General features: G+C 35.3%; 1 protein-coding gene across 1 annotated transcript; it reads right to left on the bottom strand.

Annotated features, from left to right (window-relative positions):
• Window positions 1–332: 332 nt before the first annotated feature.
• Window positions 333–7,260, bottom strand: LOC124824416 (Ribonuclease II/R family protein). Its single transcript, XM_047296880.2, has 7 exons — window positions 6,642–7,260; window positions 5,734–6,125; window positions 5,580–5,633; window positions 5,401–5,469; window positions 1,980–4,256; window positions 1,736–1,807; window positions 333–1,077 (listed from the first exon to the last, which is right to left on the bottom strand). The coding sequence occupies exons 1-7, from the start codon at window positions 6,754–6,756 to the stop codon at window positions 709–711; spliced, it is 3,348 nt and encodes a 1,115-aa protein (XP_047152836.2). The 5' UTR covers window positions 6,757–7,260; the 3' UTR covers window positions 333–708.
• Window positions 7,261–17,894: the final 10,634 nt, after the last annotated feature.

Here is a 17,894-nt window from a genome sequence, read left to right as displayed (position 1 = left end):
CCTTCTTTAAGAAAAAATTCGTTGGTAATTTGATATTAAATTCAAGAGAATGAAAAAAATATTGCTTTTATTTTGAATTTAAGTGAACGATTTCCTATAAGATCTGAAGAATCAAATTCACTACAAATGTTTGAAAAAGAACAAATATAATTGACGTCTATAATTACAATCAAATTATCTAAAGATGATTACGGTTGAAAAAATTGTCGAAATTCTCCTAATACTTTATACAACTTGGAACATCATCGTAAGAAATAAAAATGAACAAAAACTTCATTGAATTTCCATGAGTTTTCGTTATTCAGAAATGGGAAATGAGAGTAGCAACGGTATAACACAAGATTATTCCATTTCAACGTTGACCAAAGTCAGAAAGTAACATACAAAAATGTTTGATAAACCCAAAATAAAAAATTATTGGGTTGCAAATAGAGAACCAAATACGAGCAAATAGTAAGTAGATGGAACGGGCGGGCCAACAAAAACAAGCGCCAATTCCAATAAGAAGGTTCTGTTAGAAACAGGCAATGAGGCCAAATCTATAACAGAACCTCCTGCTTTTATCTACACTCCTACACAATCTCAGTTTTTTTAAACAAGTTCTTAGTACATTCGCAAATTTAGACAATGCAATTTTCCCACCTACGTCGAACTATACACTATTCCACATTTCATCCCATAAAAATCTGCCACCATAAAACTACCAACTCACCCAAAATAGGAGCTCATGTAGAGCCTTACTCCAATATCAAGGGGCCCATCATCACCACCAACAGCATGAAGAGCCACTGGAATTGTTGAAAGAACATGCACTGTGAGCGGAAAAACTAAGGGGTCAATTTCAGTCTCCGCATCCACTTTTATTACATCACTCTGGTTAGAATTATCCGTGGTAATTTTCAGGTTATATGGACAAGAAAGCAGTGCAACTTCTTCAATCGCCCTCCACTTGTTAGACCAGCCCCTCCTAAATGTACACCTATTAGTGGTTGACATGTTGAGCACCAGCGTGGATGTTGTTTCAAGCCATTCTGCAGTCAAGCCTTCCACATCATCATAATATATGCGTCGCTCAATCTGAATATCAACAATGTACAAAACAATCATAAGAATGCCACCAGTTACTTGAAAGAAAGCACAAATTGTACAATGTAAAACTACGCAAATCTTCTTTTTTATTAATTGCAAAATATAGAATATGAAAATTCTATGAGCGACAATATTTGCTGCATTTGGTGTCTCCAACTTAACAGAGAATAATTATGCACACTTGTTAGATACAATATTCCTGCGGTTATAAATTTTCAAGAAAATGAACTTAAGCTTCCTTCCGTAGTGAAATGGAAAAGGTACTTCTCTTATGGTAATTGGATAAATTACAAAAAAATGTAGTAGATCATTTATTAAGGTTACATAGACATATCACCAAGTACCAGCAACCAAGCCTTTTTTTTCCATGATGAGTAATGTTATGTCAGTACACAACTTATTCAATTAATACCCAACCTCTTAAAATCATGAGTTTTCAAAACATGATGTTATCATTGCCTACAAAATAAAAACACGGTTATTTTTTACAACCATCAACAGAAAATAGAGAGATTATATAAGCCATTTTATTAGTCCAGTGATATGTGGAAGCTATTCTGCATAAAAAAACATATTTACTGAAAAGACACATTGACACCTTGACTCTAGTGCACATTAGAACTGCATATGGTCAGAAGTTACTCACAGCTAGCTTTTGAATGTAAATTGACATGAATCTTGGGCCAAGTCCCATAACTCTAGCTTCTGACAATAAGACCTGCAGAATAGAAGTTAGACTTTAAGTGCAAAGGAAAATATGAAATCGAGACCTAAACTTGAAACATAAGAAGAACCAAAAGCTTTCCCCAGAAACAAAAGGCTATGAAAAAGTTGCATGATGATTGCCTCATTCGCAACAACTCTAAGAGAATGATTTAGAATAACTATACCTCCTTTTTCTTCAGGAGAAACCATATGTAAAGTTTATCACAGGCATCCTTAACATTTCTACTAGCTAGCTTTCTCTCATTGCAATGAGCAGCAATATTTGCAAGTATTTCACCACCTGGAACACTATACTTCACAGCTGCAGCTGATAGTGCTTCCCTTCCCTTGATGGATTCTGCAGCACTTCTATCAAAATTGATACCAGTGAAACATCTTTTCGCCACATCCATTTCCTTATGAACCTGCAAAGCCTTTTGATGCTTCATATACAAATCCTCAGCCTCTATGGTAGCAAGTAATGTCCGGTGAACAATAATATCAGGATACCGACGCAGAGGTGATGTAAAATGAGTGTAAAATGGGACAGCTAAAGCATAATGACCCCATTCATTTTCACTATCCTTTAAATCTCCACTACAGAAGTAAGAAGCCAACTGCATTGGTTTAGCAGCATAAGAAATAAGTATATAGTAAAGCACAGGATCACCCTTGAGCTTTTCCCTGATCTGCTCTAATGACCAATGGAATTGACCAGAGGAAGTCGTGTTCAATTCTAAACCATGCTTCTGACAAAATGCCATAAATTCTCTCATCTTTCGCATATTAGGTTCAGGATGCCTCCGTAACAATGCCGCATCAGGATAAGCTCGACATATGACTTCGGCAGCAACTCTATTGGCCAAAAGCATATATTCTTCTACAAGAAAATTTGATTCTTTCCTTTCGGAAAGCTTACTATCATAAGGAACTCCATTCTCATCAAACAAGATAACAACTTTGGGGTTCTCAAGCCGTAGAGCCCCATCAGTAAACCTCTTGCATTTCAAGACATTTGAAATTTCATACAGACTCTTCAAACACATAATAACATCAGGCCATTCAAAATGGCCATACACTCTGGGATAGCCATCTTTAGTATTCTTTAAACCTTCAAAATCAAAATTCCTGTCAATGATGTCCTGGGCATGGTCATATGAAAGCTTACAACATGAGTGTATAACAGAACGACCAATCCAACGGTCTACAACATCCCCCTCATGATTCACATCCAGGAGCATAGAAAGAGCAAGTCGATCCACTCCAGGACTAAGTGACCCAATATTCTCAGATAATAATGAAGGCAACATAGGTAACTTCCTTTGCAACATATGTACACTTGTTGACCTAGACTGAGCCTCACTATCTAAGGCTGTGCCAGGTAAAACAAAATATGATACATCAGCAATGTGGACTCCTACTCTATAATTCCCATTAGGTAACTTCTCAATTGACAGAGCATCATCCAGATCAGTGGCAGTTGAAGGATCAATAGTAAATAGGCACAAATTTCTGAGATCTTTTCTACTTTGAATTTCTTTCAGAGGTACCTCCCAAGGAACACACGGAAGACAGGACATAGCTTCTGGAGGAAATTCAGAAAAACAGATTGCATTCTGAAACAAAATTGCATCTAAATGGGTCTGAATTTCGCCACCTCTTCCAAAAACGTGCAAGATGTGGGCCTCAGGAAAAGGATTTTCTTCTACCCAATCATCAATTTGTGCAGCTACCAGATCCATTTCAATTGTCATGTCACCACTTTTCAACCTTTTCATAATGCACTCGGGTAACTTTCTAACAAGAAGCATCATAATAGGAAACTTTGGATCAGTTGGTATTAGCTGGATGTAATCATTATCAGAAACCAAGTTCTTATTCTTCTTGATGTCCTTTTTGGTTATTTCCTTATATGAAGCCCACTGTTTCACATTAAGATGACCAACAATACCCTCCCGACGAGGAGATCTCTCGATAATAGAGACCACCCTGCCAGTTGGTCTTTTTGAAGGGACAGAATTAACCAACAAACACATCTTTTCCACAGCATTAACTACTTCAACTTGTCCACTACAAGAATTGCTCTTTAAGGAATCAGGAGTAGCATGGTGATGTCCATTAATGCTGCCATTGTTGGCTCCTCCAAGTAGATCTAAATGGTTAGTAGAACCCTGGGAGGTATTATCATTGCAGACAATTCCTTTTCCAGTCAAAGAATCATTTTTATAGGAGATGGATTGTTGATCAGCATCCTCCTTGTTTTGACCAGGATAGCTTCCACAAAGGCCAGACCAATGATCAGCATCTACCTTATGTTTCCCTTTACCATCCACATCATTATCTTCTGTAAAAAGGTTGCTACCTTCAGGTGTTGAAGTGTTGTTACAAGACCCATTTGCTCCTTTCATTTTTGTCCATAATGGCAAGGGGTCAATCTTAACTGCAACAATATCACCTTCCACCTACACAAAACTATGTTAGATATACAACATTCAGTAATACAAGGCACAATGAGCAATTTCAGTTATAATATCAACTATGAAATAAACAATGCATCTAAATCTAAAACCCCATGCAATTAGAAATGAAAATTACAATTTTCCAACATAAATGAGAGAATTACTTCAATCACACATGATGTTACGTACCCGAGTATGGGTCGTAACCAGCTCTCAATGATAAGGAACAATGGAGATTTACTGAATATACCACTGTTATTGAGTAGAAATACTGAGTCAAGATAACAACCAATAACTGGGAGCAAGGTCTCCTTCAGTTACCTGAGAGCATAACCTCTCTACACAAGCTAATTATCCAAAAGCATACCCTTCCCCCTAGGTTTCCTTATCTTATTCCTAATCACTCCCTCCCGAAAAGGTAAAGAATAATCATAATTACGTCTATTTATTATGATTATCTGATAAGAATATATTTATCCTTATTTACCCTATATGTAATTATATCCTGAGATACGACCATAAATTCTAATAAATGTCCCGCCCATCCTAACTGCTGTGTCAGTTACGATGCTTCCCACTGCTCCCAACCGTTCGGTCCTCTTTCTCTCTTCCTTCTACCGCTCGGCTAGGTCCCTCTCCACCTTCTATCAACTGGTCTGCTCACTCCCTGTAATTAACCGTTCGGCCATCGTGCTCCACCCTTTCCACCGTTCGGCCCATGTCCCCTACCGTTCGGTTCCCTTCTTTTTCCCTCCTATATCTCTTTCTCTCGTATACTCACCAGCCCCTAACACATGAGCACAAATTGTAGTTGCTGAACACCTTAGAAAATTACTTTAGATCCGTTATCCACCCCATAAACCAGTACACACAACCAACAAAAGCCTTATTTGATTAGGTAAGGTCAACTACATGGGACAAGAGAGATCAACATATATAGTCTAGGTAGGTAATTACATCAATCCATGCAAAAAGGTAACATGAAAATCAGAAAATCTTAATGAATGGATATAAAAGGTATAAGCAAAATGACCCGCATAAAAGCAGTATAATAATTCACAGTGATTTGTATTTGATAATTAGAAAACAAAAAAGAGGCAGCTTTTTCCATTACAAACATTGGAAATATAATGACATTCATACTTACAGCTCTATTCTGGGCTGGAATCCCACTAATGAGAACATCAGTTGGCACTCCGTCAATTTTGCAGTAGGCCTATAAGTTCATAGAAAATTTTAAACATCAATTACCTCCACACCCACTCCCATAAACAAGAAACAAAAATGTAGCAACAAAACACTGGAAGATAAAAGTTAGAGAATAACCTCCACTCGATTGTGAGCATTGACATGAAAGAGAGCTTTAAAAACATCGCCCTTCTGCAAACCAAAGGAAGGTAACCAAATTTTATTTCATAACAATGGTAGCCACATTAAATTGTGTGCACACATGTGAGTAAAATAATACCACATTACCAACCTCTAATGCCTTCTCAACAGCCTCTAAAGACAAGTGTGGACTAAAAATGCATTTCTGGCCACAAATGCGAATTGGACTACAAGGAACTGTGTCCTTGTTTTTATTAATTCCCGATGACCCTCTGCAACCAGCGGGCTCAGAAAATGATTTAGAATCAATTCCTCCACCATACACGGGCACAATTCGCAAATCAACAGATTCCACTTGCTCATTCATATGCATGGGGGGCATTGATGTAAAAGCAACATTTGATGCATTGGATAGCCCTTGCTCATTAGAAGAACCCACATTGACCTGCTTCAATGAACCCTCCAAGGAAGTGGATGCATGAGTAGGTTGTTCAATTTTCCCTGAATCTGGCAGCATCCCCTGGGCCTCATTCACTTCAGATGCTATCAAATAACAAAAAAAAAAAACAAGAATCACACAAGAGAAACACTACATTTTTTTCTCATTTAACACGCTCAAAATAGCCGCCTCAAACCATTTCACCTCAATTATAAATCTAAAAACTTCAAGCTTAAAAAGAATAAACAGTTAATCACAGTCTCAGGTAAACCAAACCACCACGATACATTTTAACATTGATGAAAAGAATCATAGACCATCCAAACAAAAGGAAACAGTGACAAAGACAAGACCAGTAAAACGTTGAAACCATTGTTAAAGAACAGCTATTGGTGTTACAATCAGGAACATATAAATCGGCACACGCTTTCTTCTTCGCTTTGACTTGTCATAAACAGAACAAGCACACAAGAGCAACTTCGACACACACAGAACCATGTTCTCATAATCCACAATACCCATAATCAACCCAGTAAAAAGGATTTAATTTTGTCTTCCGGGCAAGAAAGAAAATCCCCAACACCCAACAACAATTAAAAAAGTTAATCAAATTACAGTACCTGTAGATGGGGAAGTGTTTTGCTTGGATCGACGATTGGATCGGCGCTTCTTCTTCTTCTCCTTTTCGCCGTCGTCAGACCTCTCTACCAAGGATCCTTCGGTCAAGGCCTTCATATCTCTCGAAATTAAAAAAAAAAGATGGAAAAAAATCCTTTCTTGAAATAAAATAAAAGGAAAGGAAATTCAGGGAAACGAAAGGAATGAAGATTGAATAGGAAAGAGAGAAAAGAAGAGGAAAACTAAGCTAGAAGAAGAAGGAGGTCTTCCGTATTTTGGAAAAAAATATAAATGGGAAGAACCTGAGGGAAAGAGAAAGAGGTGGAGTGAGAGATAGGGTTTTAAGATTTACCAAAGCAAATGAAGATTGTTATTAGTTAGAGAAAGAAGAAAGAATGAAGTGTAGAAGAGAAGGAGAAGGAGAAAGAGGTGGGTATGGTATGATGAGGTTGAAAACGACGTTATGATTGGTCGGCGGGGACAATGGGCGCCGACTCTCCTTTTCTTTCTCTCTCACTCTTTTCTTCCCAATTCCTCTTTCTCTCTCCACTTCTTCTTTGTTTTTTCTTCTCTCTCTTCCCTTACCTGCTTCCTACTCCACTTCAATATCACCCTCTTGTCTTCTTTTTTTTTTACTTTTTTGTAAAAATCTTCTCTTTTTCTTCACCCAATTATCCTGAGGAGGGCAATTGAAACGTTTTAATTAATGCAGGAATGTAATACAGAGACAGCTTCGATGGATTATTTGTTGATATATTAATTAATGAAGGAACACTAATAGACACACATAGATGCCAGAAAAGCTATTCCCAAAAATAATTTAATTTGATTATATTAAAATTATTTATTTTAATTATATTAATTTTCTTATTTTGTGTCGTTAGTTGACCGTAATTTAGCTTGTGTTTGTTTTAATCGTGGAAACGGAGAAAAAGAAAAGTGGAAGTTGTGTAGTTTGGATTAAGGAAGAACATGAAATTTAAAAAGAGATTAGAGAAAAATTATAAAAAATAAGATCATTATAGAAGTAATTTAAGTTAAATTATAAATAGTGTAAATTATATTATAATGAAATGTGAGTAATTATCTAAACTAAAAAAGTTAATACTGATAAAAATATATTAAATTAAAATATGATTTTTAGAAATTAAGATAAAATAAATTGGAATTAATTTAAATAAAATTAAGTAATAATTTGACATTATGAAATTATTTTAAATTGAGATGTATTAGTTTAAAATTAATATAAATTAAATAGGACTACTTTTGTTAAAAAAAACTATACACTCATGAAAATAATTTAAATAAAATTGTCTATCTTACAAATTTAAAACAATGTGACGGTGAAATAACAAAATATTACCATAGGTGATGATAAAATTGTTGCTTAAAGTGAAATTAAGTCTATTCAGTATCAAATGTAATATACATGTCTAATGTTTATCGATTACGAGTTAGTTTGTTTTCATCTAATTATAATTTGGTCTCACATATTGTAATGGTGTATTATTCTTTAACTTAGCACATTCTGAATCAAACAACTCACTCATGAGATAAATAGGTCATGGCCCACCCAGATCCATATAAGTGAGGACTCGCAAACTCATAATTATCCTATAAATAGCACACTAATTGAGGTAAATGATTCACATTGATATTTATAATGTTAACGGTTATCTGACTCACCCTACTAACTTGGACTTTATAATGTCTTTTGCAAGCACATCACCATATGTCCATGGAGGACAACCACCAAGGGAAGGACGGAAGGAAACTCACTTGATGCATAAAAGATTAAAGAAGTCCATGAAGGTGATCTTCATAAGGTACATTGTGATGGCATACCCATTGTCGTGACCTAGCACATTCACGAAGAGTTGGAGGCATCTATGGAAGATGGGCCTAAACCCTTTCTCTTGGGCCATCTTAAGTGATCATGAAGATTTAGTAGAGTAAGAATAATTGTGGGTCTTGTACTTTGGGCTAAGTAGTCTAGATTTTATTTGGGTTTTGTATTTTGGGCCAAGTAGTCTATATTTTATTTGGACCTTATATTATGGGCCTAGTAGTGTAGGATTTCAATTGAGCCTTGTATTTTAGGCCAAGTAGAATAGGATTTTGACCAAACAAGTCAACAAAGGGCCAAGGCCCAAAGTTGACTATGCTTGGACATTCAATATGGGTGTGTTGACTAAGGGGTCAACATTTTGGCTAAGCTTGAAGAATAAGGGAGAAGAATTTTGTCCTAAACATGTGGAAGCTTCTCATTGGAGAGTTTTCCTCCTAGTTAGTGGCTATGTGTCACTCTAGGAATGGAGAGTGTTTCCATAAGTAGTGGGCACTTGTCACTCTCTCATTTGAGAGGATTTTTGCCACTTGTCTCCCTACTATTGGAGAGGATTTCTCCTTACTCTCCAAGCTAACCAAGGTGGCTCTTTTATGTTAAAGTTTCAGCCCATTTTAAGACACCTTGGCCTGTAAATAGAGGTGTTCTCCATTATGTAATCACCTTTGATTTAGAGTAAAGTTATGCTGTCATTTTTCTGTCATACTATTCTTTTAAGGTCATCCTAGGATAGAGCAACCCAAGTGGCCTCCTCTAGCCACCTTCCTCCAAGAGGTCCCCCAACCTCTCTTAGAAAACCACCAAACACACCTTCCATCACCATTCAAACACCAAAACTGTGACAACCTCCACCTTATACCACCACCATTCTCCATTCCATCTAAAACCTTGAGCATCTTGTTCTTGTTGGCTTGGTTACTTCTAGATTTTGCTTGTCCTAACTAGAGCATTGCCATGACATTGTAACACCCCTTTTCTTGGAGTGTCATGGTAGCCACATTTTCTTTTCTCTTAAACATTCATAATGAAAACATATGATACCATGGTAAATTCAAATTCTCAAAATACACAATGTTTAACTTTAAATCAAATTAAAAAGTTGTTTAAAATTATAATATTTAAACAATATTATTTTTTAATACATTTTGGAATCCTTAAAAGTTTTCCCCGCTCGTTTTCTCGTATCTAAACATCACCCGCATCACTTGAGACATTACCTGAAATATCACCTACTCTCGTATATTATACGGTCATTGTAGTCACATGCATAAACAAGAAAATGTGAGCTAACCAAATACAAGAAAAGCATATATGATCGAGTACCCTCAGTCATACTAGTATAGATATCGTCCTTGGACGAGTACATGTTGGCTCATTAAGTCAACATGTACTTGACCCATCTCTATTTAGCTAGTGCAACATCATGCATGGCACTTAATTGTTAAGACAAAATCGTCTATAAAACTACAATATTTAAACGCTCTCATATGTTTTGAAGTTTAACAAAACACCATTAAATGTAATGAGAATATGAATATGTCATCATCAAAGTAGCTGAAACACAGGTGATAAGTTAAATACTTTGAAAACCTAATAACTTAGGAAAATCTTAGAAAAACACTTAGGTATAAACTAGACGTAACATTAAATGGTTCCTAAAGTTAAAGTGTCAATGAAAGTCTTGCTAAATGTAAAAGTTATATTGTACCAAATGGTAATCATTCAAAACTCTCGAATAAATTAGAATGTAAAAGTGTCGACACAATGTTTTTGATAAGTCATTCGAAAGTCTCAATTAATTTTCCAAAAACTTGTAGAAGGCAACTCGTTAGACGCACTTGCTGAAGAAAGCAATATCCTAAAGCGTTTACAATAGACTAGACGGTACCATGAGTTAAACTATCTACGTCATCTAACGATGAAGTCTTCAATCATGCTTGGTGTCTTAGTAAAAAAACTTAAATGATAAAATGCTACCCGAATGGTAGAAAATGTAAAAATCACTTTGTTGTTCTGAACAAGCATTAAAATCATTAAATGTTCAACGTTTAAAAATCACAAAAGTGATAAGAGAAAAGACATATATGTTGCATGTATATTTACTCTACTTTTGCAAATAACCTACTACATGCATCGGCCTACTCCATCTGATACACATCAGAAGTGAACGTTAGAAACAAAAAAGACATTTGCAGAATGTTCTCTCCATCAGATGTCGTGCCAGATAAATATTTTAACCTACTTTTGTCAAAGTACTGAAAAAGTAAGCATGCTCTAACAAGTTGACTTTAACAATGATTGCTTCATACGACAAGATTAAGAAGACACAATATCAAGGCAAAAGCTCAGTGTTACAGATATTTTTTAGAAGCCTTTGAATATAAGATGATTCAAAGAAAGAATTAAGAGAATAACTTACGAAAATAATAATAAGATAAAAAGAGCAAAAAAACATATCGTCGAGAGAAAAACACAAAAGAGCTCAAGAACTCAAAAAGACAATATCTGAGAAGAGAAAAAACTCAAGTCTAGAAATACTTTCAAGCTTCATTGTAATATAATCTTACTATTTCTAAGTAGAGAGAAAAGATAGAAAAACACCTAGCGAGTCTGTAGACTAAATTGTATTGAACATATATCCTCTCTTTAAAAGTAATCATCTAAAGACTTGTAAGCAATTAGATTGATTTCATATTTTGAAGAGAATTCAAACACTTGCTGATTAACTCAGGTGAGTTAAGGATTACTAGGCAACGTATTATGTTGATACCAGGATTTTCTAGAGGAAACCAGGAGTGGGTGAAACTCAACTAGACGGTGTATCAGGTTGATACTAGAAGCATTTAGGGATACCAGGAGTGGTGAAAAATACTATGTAACCAAGAGTGGGTGAAACTTAACTAAACGGTATATCAGGTGGATACTAGGAGCATTTAGGGATAACAAGAATGGTGAGAATACTCAGTTGTAATATTGTTGAAATTTATAGTGCAACCCTCTAAGGTTAGAGGAGTCTGGAAATAGTTCAATTAGAGTGAACCAGTATACAAATATTTGTGCACTTACTGTTTTATTCTCTCTCAACCCTTCTCTTACAAAACCTGCCGTTGGAATTTTATCTTTAATATAAAACTTTCTGTAACAAACAACTTTTATTAGAAATGAAGTTTTATTCAAATGTTGCAGCGAATATCTCTTAACCATTGAATAACACTTGAAAAGAACTTATCGCTTAAATCAATTCCAAAGTCGAGCTTTTAAATAATCTACGTAAAATCTGTTATCCTCAACTAAGGTGCTATATTATATCGGTTATGAATTTTTTTTCTGTAACACTATTCAATCCCATTTTTAGTGTTGTGGAGGTACTTCATTAGTCATCATTACCCATGATTAACTAAGACAATTTAGGAGATATAGGTATTTGGGCTAATGGGCCTAGGGCCTCTAGGTAAAAAAAACCCAACAACATATATAGTAAGTATAAATAACACTTATTACAAAGAATATGATTTACATTTTCATTAATTACATAATTATTACCTACAAACGTGAGAGGATGACTTGAGTGTCAAAGTGTCTTATGCATACACAATCTTCATTCACCTTACGAAGGACTAATGCCTAGGAGAAGAAGGAATATCTGAAGATCAAATGTTGAAGATCAAAAGTTAGAGACGTTCGAAAAATATTTAAAGTCTTTGCAATATGTTATAGACTTTATAAGAACATTTAATTTTGTTTTTATAATTTAATGTATTAATTATACATTGATTCAACTCCATCACTATCACCTACAATCCACATAATATAATTTTATATTAAAGCTTGCATATATTTTTGTTCTTTGTTGATATTGTAATTTTTTTATTTTCTTTATAGTTTGATATTTTGTTTATAGGTTTAATGTTTCGGTAGGTCCCCATTTTCGTTTAGAATCTCAAATTGATCCTCTTCTTTTTCAGCGTCTCAATTGCTTCCTTATTTTGTGAAAATTACAACAATTAGGCCCCTACCGTTAAATTGTGCCCAACGGCGTTAACGTATGGTTGACATGGCACACTGAGCTTCATTTTTAAATGACATAAAATTCAATATATTCTTACATATCTTTTTTGTTTATTTTTTTACAAAAAAATTGGCAACCATCATATCGTTGTCGTCATCTCCTCCGCGCTGCCACAACCACTGCGACCATCGTCTTCCTCTGTGAAATCTTCACCATCTGCGACCACCGTGGATCAAATCACACACATAAAAATCACGAAGCAGAGAAACCCTCGCAGGCATCTCCATTACGCCACTGCTTATTCTATAGATTAGGGAAGATTTTTTAGAATCAGAGTTTCGCCCTTTCATTCACGGTGACCAACGGTGGATGTGAAGGTCTCTCATTTTGCGATTTGAAGGCGTGAAGATGGCTCTCTAGTGGCTCTGTGGTTTTTTTATTTGCAAGGTTTCCATGGAGGCTTCAATGGTGTTTGGGTGGCGGCGTGGTTATTGTTGCGGCATGCTGGCCATGAAGGCTTGCGGTTGATAGCGAGGTCGATGGTGGCGTTTCGCGAACTAGGGTTTATCACGATTGGGGTTTAGGATGAGCTTTTTGATTTTGTGGTTTGCAGGTTTGGGCTTGGCGAAGGTGATGGAGGTGTGTTGTGGCGACGCGTTGAAGAAGACGAAGATGGTCTTTTGCGATGGAGGTTGAAGCTTCATGCATCAATGGAGTTTGCGATTTCTGGGTTTTTCTACAGGTTTCTGATGCAGTTGATGATGGTGAAACGTTGAGGGTTGCGTGAGACGGTCGTGAGGTTGATGGTGGCACTGAAGCGCTCTTGTGTCGTGGCAAAAAATGCAGCGGCTTGCGACGAATTAGGGTTAGCCGACGGTGGCAAGGTGGCTTGATGCTTTCGAATGGAGACGCTACCGTTGATATGGTGAAGTGCGAGTGTGGTGGCCTCTCGCGGAGGAGATAGTGGTCACGACGGTTTAGGATCTGGTGGAGGCGATGCGACATGGTGATTTTGGACGATCTCTGAGGTGGCGCAATTCATGGTTATCTCGCAATGGTCCGATGTTCCCTGCAATTAGGGCTTGCAATTTGGGTTCTGGCTTGAAATCTCTGTGAAAAAATCTCTACAATGGAGATGAACGATTTTAGTTATTGATGGTGGAGAAGATGAGTGTTGCGGTCCGATGATGTTATCTGTGGTGGAGGTGATGAAGGATCTCCATGGCGATTTGCGGCAGCTTTGCTACTGGTGGTCTAACGATGGATGGTAGGGGAAATGTTAGGGTTTTTGGGAGTAGAAGATGATGATGTGTCAAGGGTGATAAACTAACTCAGTTCAATGTTTAACAATAAAAAAAAATTCACATCAGCGTGTCATGTCAACCATATGTTAACGTTGTTGGACTCAATTTAACGGCAGGGATCTAATTGTTGCAATTTCATAAAATAAGGACCCAATTAAGACGCCGAAAAAAAAGATGATCAATTTGAGATTTTGAACGAAAATAAGGACCTACCGAAACATTAAACCTTGTTTATATTAATTAAAGAGTTAAAATTATATGTTACGGTGAACTTAAAAGTTTATTTGATATGGCTTTATAAATGGTAATAATTATTAATCATCTTAATAGTATATTTTTTTTATGATAATAAAAAATAATAAAATTATTGTTATTGTAATTATAAAATGAAATATGAATAATTTTATAATTTATTATAAATATATGAAATAGAAAATAGATAAAAACGATTAAGTTTAAAAGAATAGTTAAATTTTGAAAAAACAGCTAAAATTAAAAAAAATTACTTAAACAGTAAAATTGGTAAAATAATTATTTTAATATAAAAAAATATAAAAAGTAAAATTAAAAAAATCTAATAAAAAAAAGAATTCTAGTAAATGTCACGTTTTTAATTTGAAAAATATAGAAGAAAATAATAGTAGTAAAGTATAGACCCAGCGTTATTCACATATTTTTGTATATTACAAAAAATATATATATTATGGAATTATATTTTTAGTGAGAGGAATGAGAGGTGTTTTAAAATGTATGATTTGTAGTAATATGAAACCCTTTTCTAATCATGCATTTCAAAATAAGGTCAAATATTTTTTTAATCGGCTTTTTCAAAATAGTGATAAAATATGTACATTTTTAAAATCAGGTGAAATAAACATGATTTACAAATAGGAATAACAAATAAATCCATGTGAATATTATTTGAATTTGTTTCAGTTTTGATGAATATGAATATGAATATTATTGATGTTTCAAATTATTTAAATTAGATATAGAGATGAACATAAATATTCATCCAGTATTCATCATATACTTATTTGAATAAATGTTCTCATCTTATATGTCATTGTTTTAAATTATTAAAATATTTTTAAATAATTTAAAAATCTCATAAACTTATTTTTAAAACATATTTGATCATTTTTATTATTCTTAATAAGTATTTTATTTTTACTTAATTTTCTATTCTATTTTTATTTATTATTTATACAATTATAATTTTTTTCTTAATAATATTTAACATTTAACATTAAAGATGTGTATCATTTTTTATATTTAATACTTAATAATATTGATATTTTTTCTTTGGTTGTTCCCCACTTAAAGAATGGAGATGAAATCAAAATTCCTTAACCATTACATTAATTATAGGATGAAAATAAGATGGACTTTTACTTTTAATGGTGAAATACACAAACTCAAACCTCTCCCATTTTATCGTATTCTATAGGAAGAAGGAAAACAATATTGAAGTTTACAGAACATGAAGGTGCAGAAGAAAAGAAAGTCTACTTTTTTGTGTAATTGAGCTCTACAAAGATACGGGCCGCCGGCAAATACTGTTGGGCCCAGCCGGTTGGCAGGAAGGTTGCTCCCTCCATCACTACCGATACTCCCTGCATCTTCCCAAAAAATTTATAATGACAAAATGACTCTTTAAATTTTTACTTTTTACTTTAATCTTAATATCCTAAATAATTCATCATCTCTCCCCTCATTCAGCCGCACCCCTCCTCTCTGTCTCACTCTCTTCTCACATCCGTGCTCTCATTCTCTTCTCTGTTTCGGTGGTGAGATTCGTTTTTCTCACCGTTTCTTCTCATCATCTAGATCTGTTTGGTGTCGCCCATATCCGTTGGTGGTGCGGTGGTGTGGGTGTTTGTGTTGCGGTGGTGTGGCGGTGGTGGTACGTCGGTGGTGCGTTGATCATTCGCGGGTGGAGAAAGTTGTTGTTGGAGGAGGTTAGTTTTGTTTAGATATTTTGAATTGAATATGAATGTGTGTTGTATCTTTGGTTTGGTGGATTGTTTTGATCGCGGATGGGTGTTGTGCGTGCGTATAGTGTTCATTGTGCTGTGTTGTGTATGCGAAGAAGATGACCGGAGCGCCAGATCCGTGGACGGATGTCTCACATCCATTTTAAGGCGAAACGGATATGGAACATCTGTCGTGCCGTGGGCGATTTTTCTTTCTTTTTTTTTAAGGGTTAAATATGTTTTTAGTCCCTAAACTATTGGCCGTTTCTGGTTTTTGTCCCTCTTTCAAAGTAAGGTACAATTTGATCCTCATTCTTTTCAAAACGTTTGTTTTAGTCCTCGAAAACTAAACACTGCTTAAAAATTTGGTCCTCATTTAGTAACAAATGAGGACTAAAACCAAAATTCTGAGGACTAAAACGAACGTTTCGAAAAGAATGAGGACCAAATTGTACTTTACTTTGAAAGAGGGACGAAAACCAGAAACGGCCAATAGTTTAGGGACTAAAAACATATTTAACTCTTTTTTTAATTTATTTAGTATTTAAATATTTTATTTATAAAATGTTACGTAAATTTTGTTTATTTTATTTAATGAAATTATTATTATAAATTTAATTAAATTAATTTTAGTTTAATTGAATTGATTATTTAAATATGGTTTTATTTAAGTTTGTTTTTAGTTTTTAGTTTTGAGTTTATTAGTTTATTAGATTTGAAAATAATTTATATAGTATTTAAAATATAAAATTTAATTATAATATGTTTACGAAATTATATGTAAATTATTTTTTTTTATTTAATGAAATAATGATTTATAATTTAATGAAATAATTATTAATTTAAATAAAATAATTTTTATCAGAAATGGTAAAAACACGCGGTGTATCTTATACTTCTCGTGGAGAGAGTTCTCGAGAGGAGAGTTCTGCACAGGACGAAGCTAGGAGACGACCTATAGCTTCGGCTCGGAGAAGGCATGCAACTCCTATTCATGATGACCCTATTGCTAAGGATCGAGCGACTGAGGAGGAGACATATCAGGCCTATGAGGATGATGTTCAGGAGGAGGCATATGAGGGTGATGTTCAGGAGGAGGCATTTGAAGCCCCTGACCACAATGATGATGAGGAGGAGCATGCGAATGTTGGTGACATAGAAGAGGATATCGGTGGATTTCCTGGAGGTCCATGTGATGCTCATTGCTGACGCATTATGTTCAGCATGTTGCTTATGGTATTTCGCAAGGCCGGGTGAGTGCAGAACTTAAATTTGAATTATTAATTTGTTTTCGAATACAATTTATATTAAATATTGTTTTGTAGGATTGAGGGAACATGCTCAAGTTGATCTCGCACGGTAAAAAAGTTAATAAGTTAGGACCGTGGCCGAGGGAATTCAACACATTGTGTTGAATTCCTCTTTGATGCCTCTCATAGAGTTTTGCTATGATTATGTTGATAAGGGCTTGTTGCTTGGTTTCATAGAGAGATGACATTTTGAGACGAGTAGTTTCCATCTCCCAGTAGGGGAGATGTCGATCACTCTTGACGATGTGTCGACTTTACTTCACCTCCCGGTGATGGGTCAGTTATGTGATTTGGAGGAGCTGGAGTTTGAAGAGGCTCATTCAGCTCTTGTGGACCTGCTTGGCGTTGATGGTGGCACAACTGGTGCTGAGATGGAGGAGGCACGTGGTCCGAAAGTCAGACTGAGCTGGCTGAGAGAGATATATGGTCAAAGGTGTCAGTCGCAACATTGGGATTATGCTGCTAGAGCATATCTGTTGCATCTAGTAGGATGCACGATTTTCACAAATAAGAGTACCACTTCTATACGCGTGTCATACTTACTATTATTTAGAGATGTACACGCGTGTGACAGATATGCCTGGGGCATTGCTGCACTCGCCCATTTGTACTAGCAGCTCGGGGATGCGAGTATGGCTTCCACGAGACAGATGGTTGGATATCTGACTCTATTTCAGGTACACATATACCTTGCACATTTACTTCATTTACTTATTACCATGTCCGAAGATGGAAAATATTTAATTCAATAATTACTTTTAGAGTTGGATATACGAGCATTTCCCTAGCATGAGTAGGAGGCGGTTGCTG

This window comes from Vigna umbellata, chromosome 1 (assembly GCF_029865625.1).
Source record: "Vigna umbellata cultivar VRB3 chromosome 1, Vumbellata_1.0, whole genome shotgun sequence".
Taxonomy (NCBI): domain Eukaryota; kingdom Viridiplantae; phylum Streptophyta; class Magnoliopsida; order Fabales; family Fabaceae; genus Vigna; species Vigna umbellata.
Note: the sequence above shows the minus strand (reverse complement) of the source record. Positions and strands in the feature narration are given on the sequence as shown.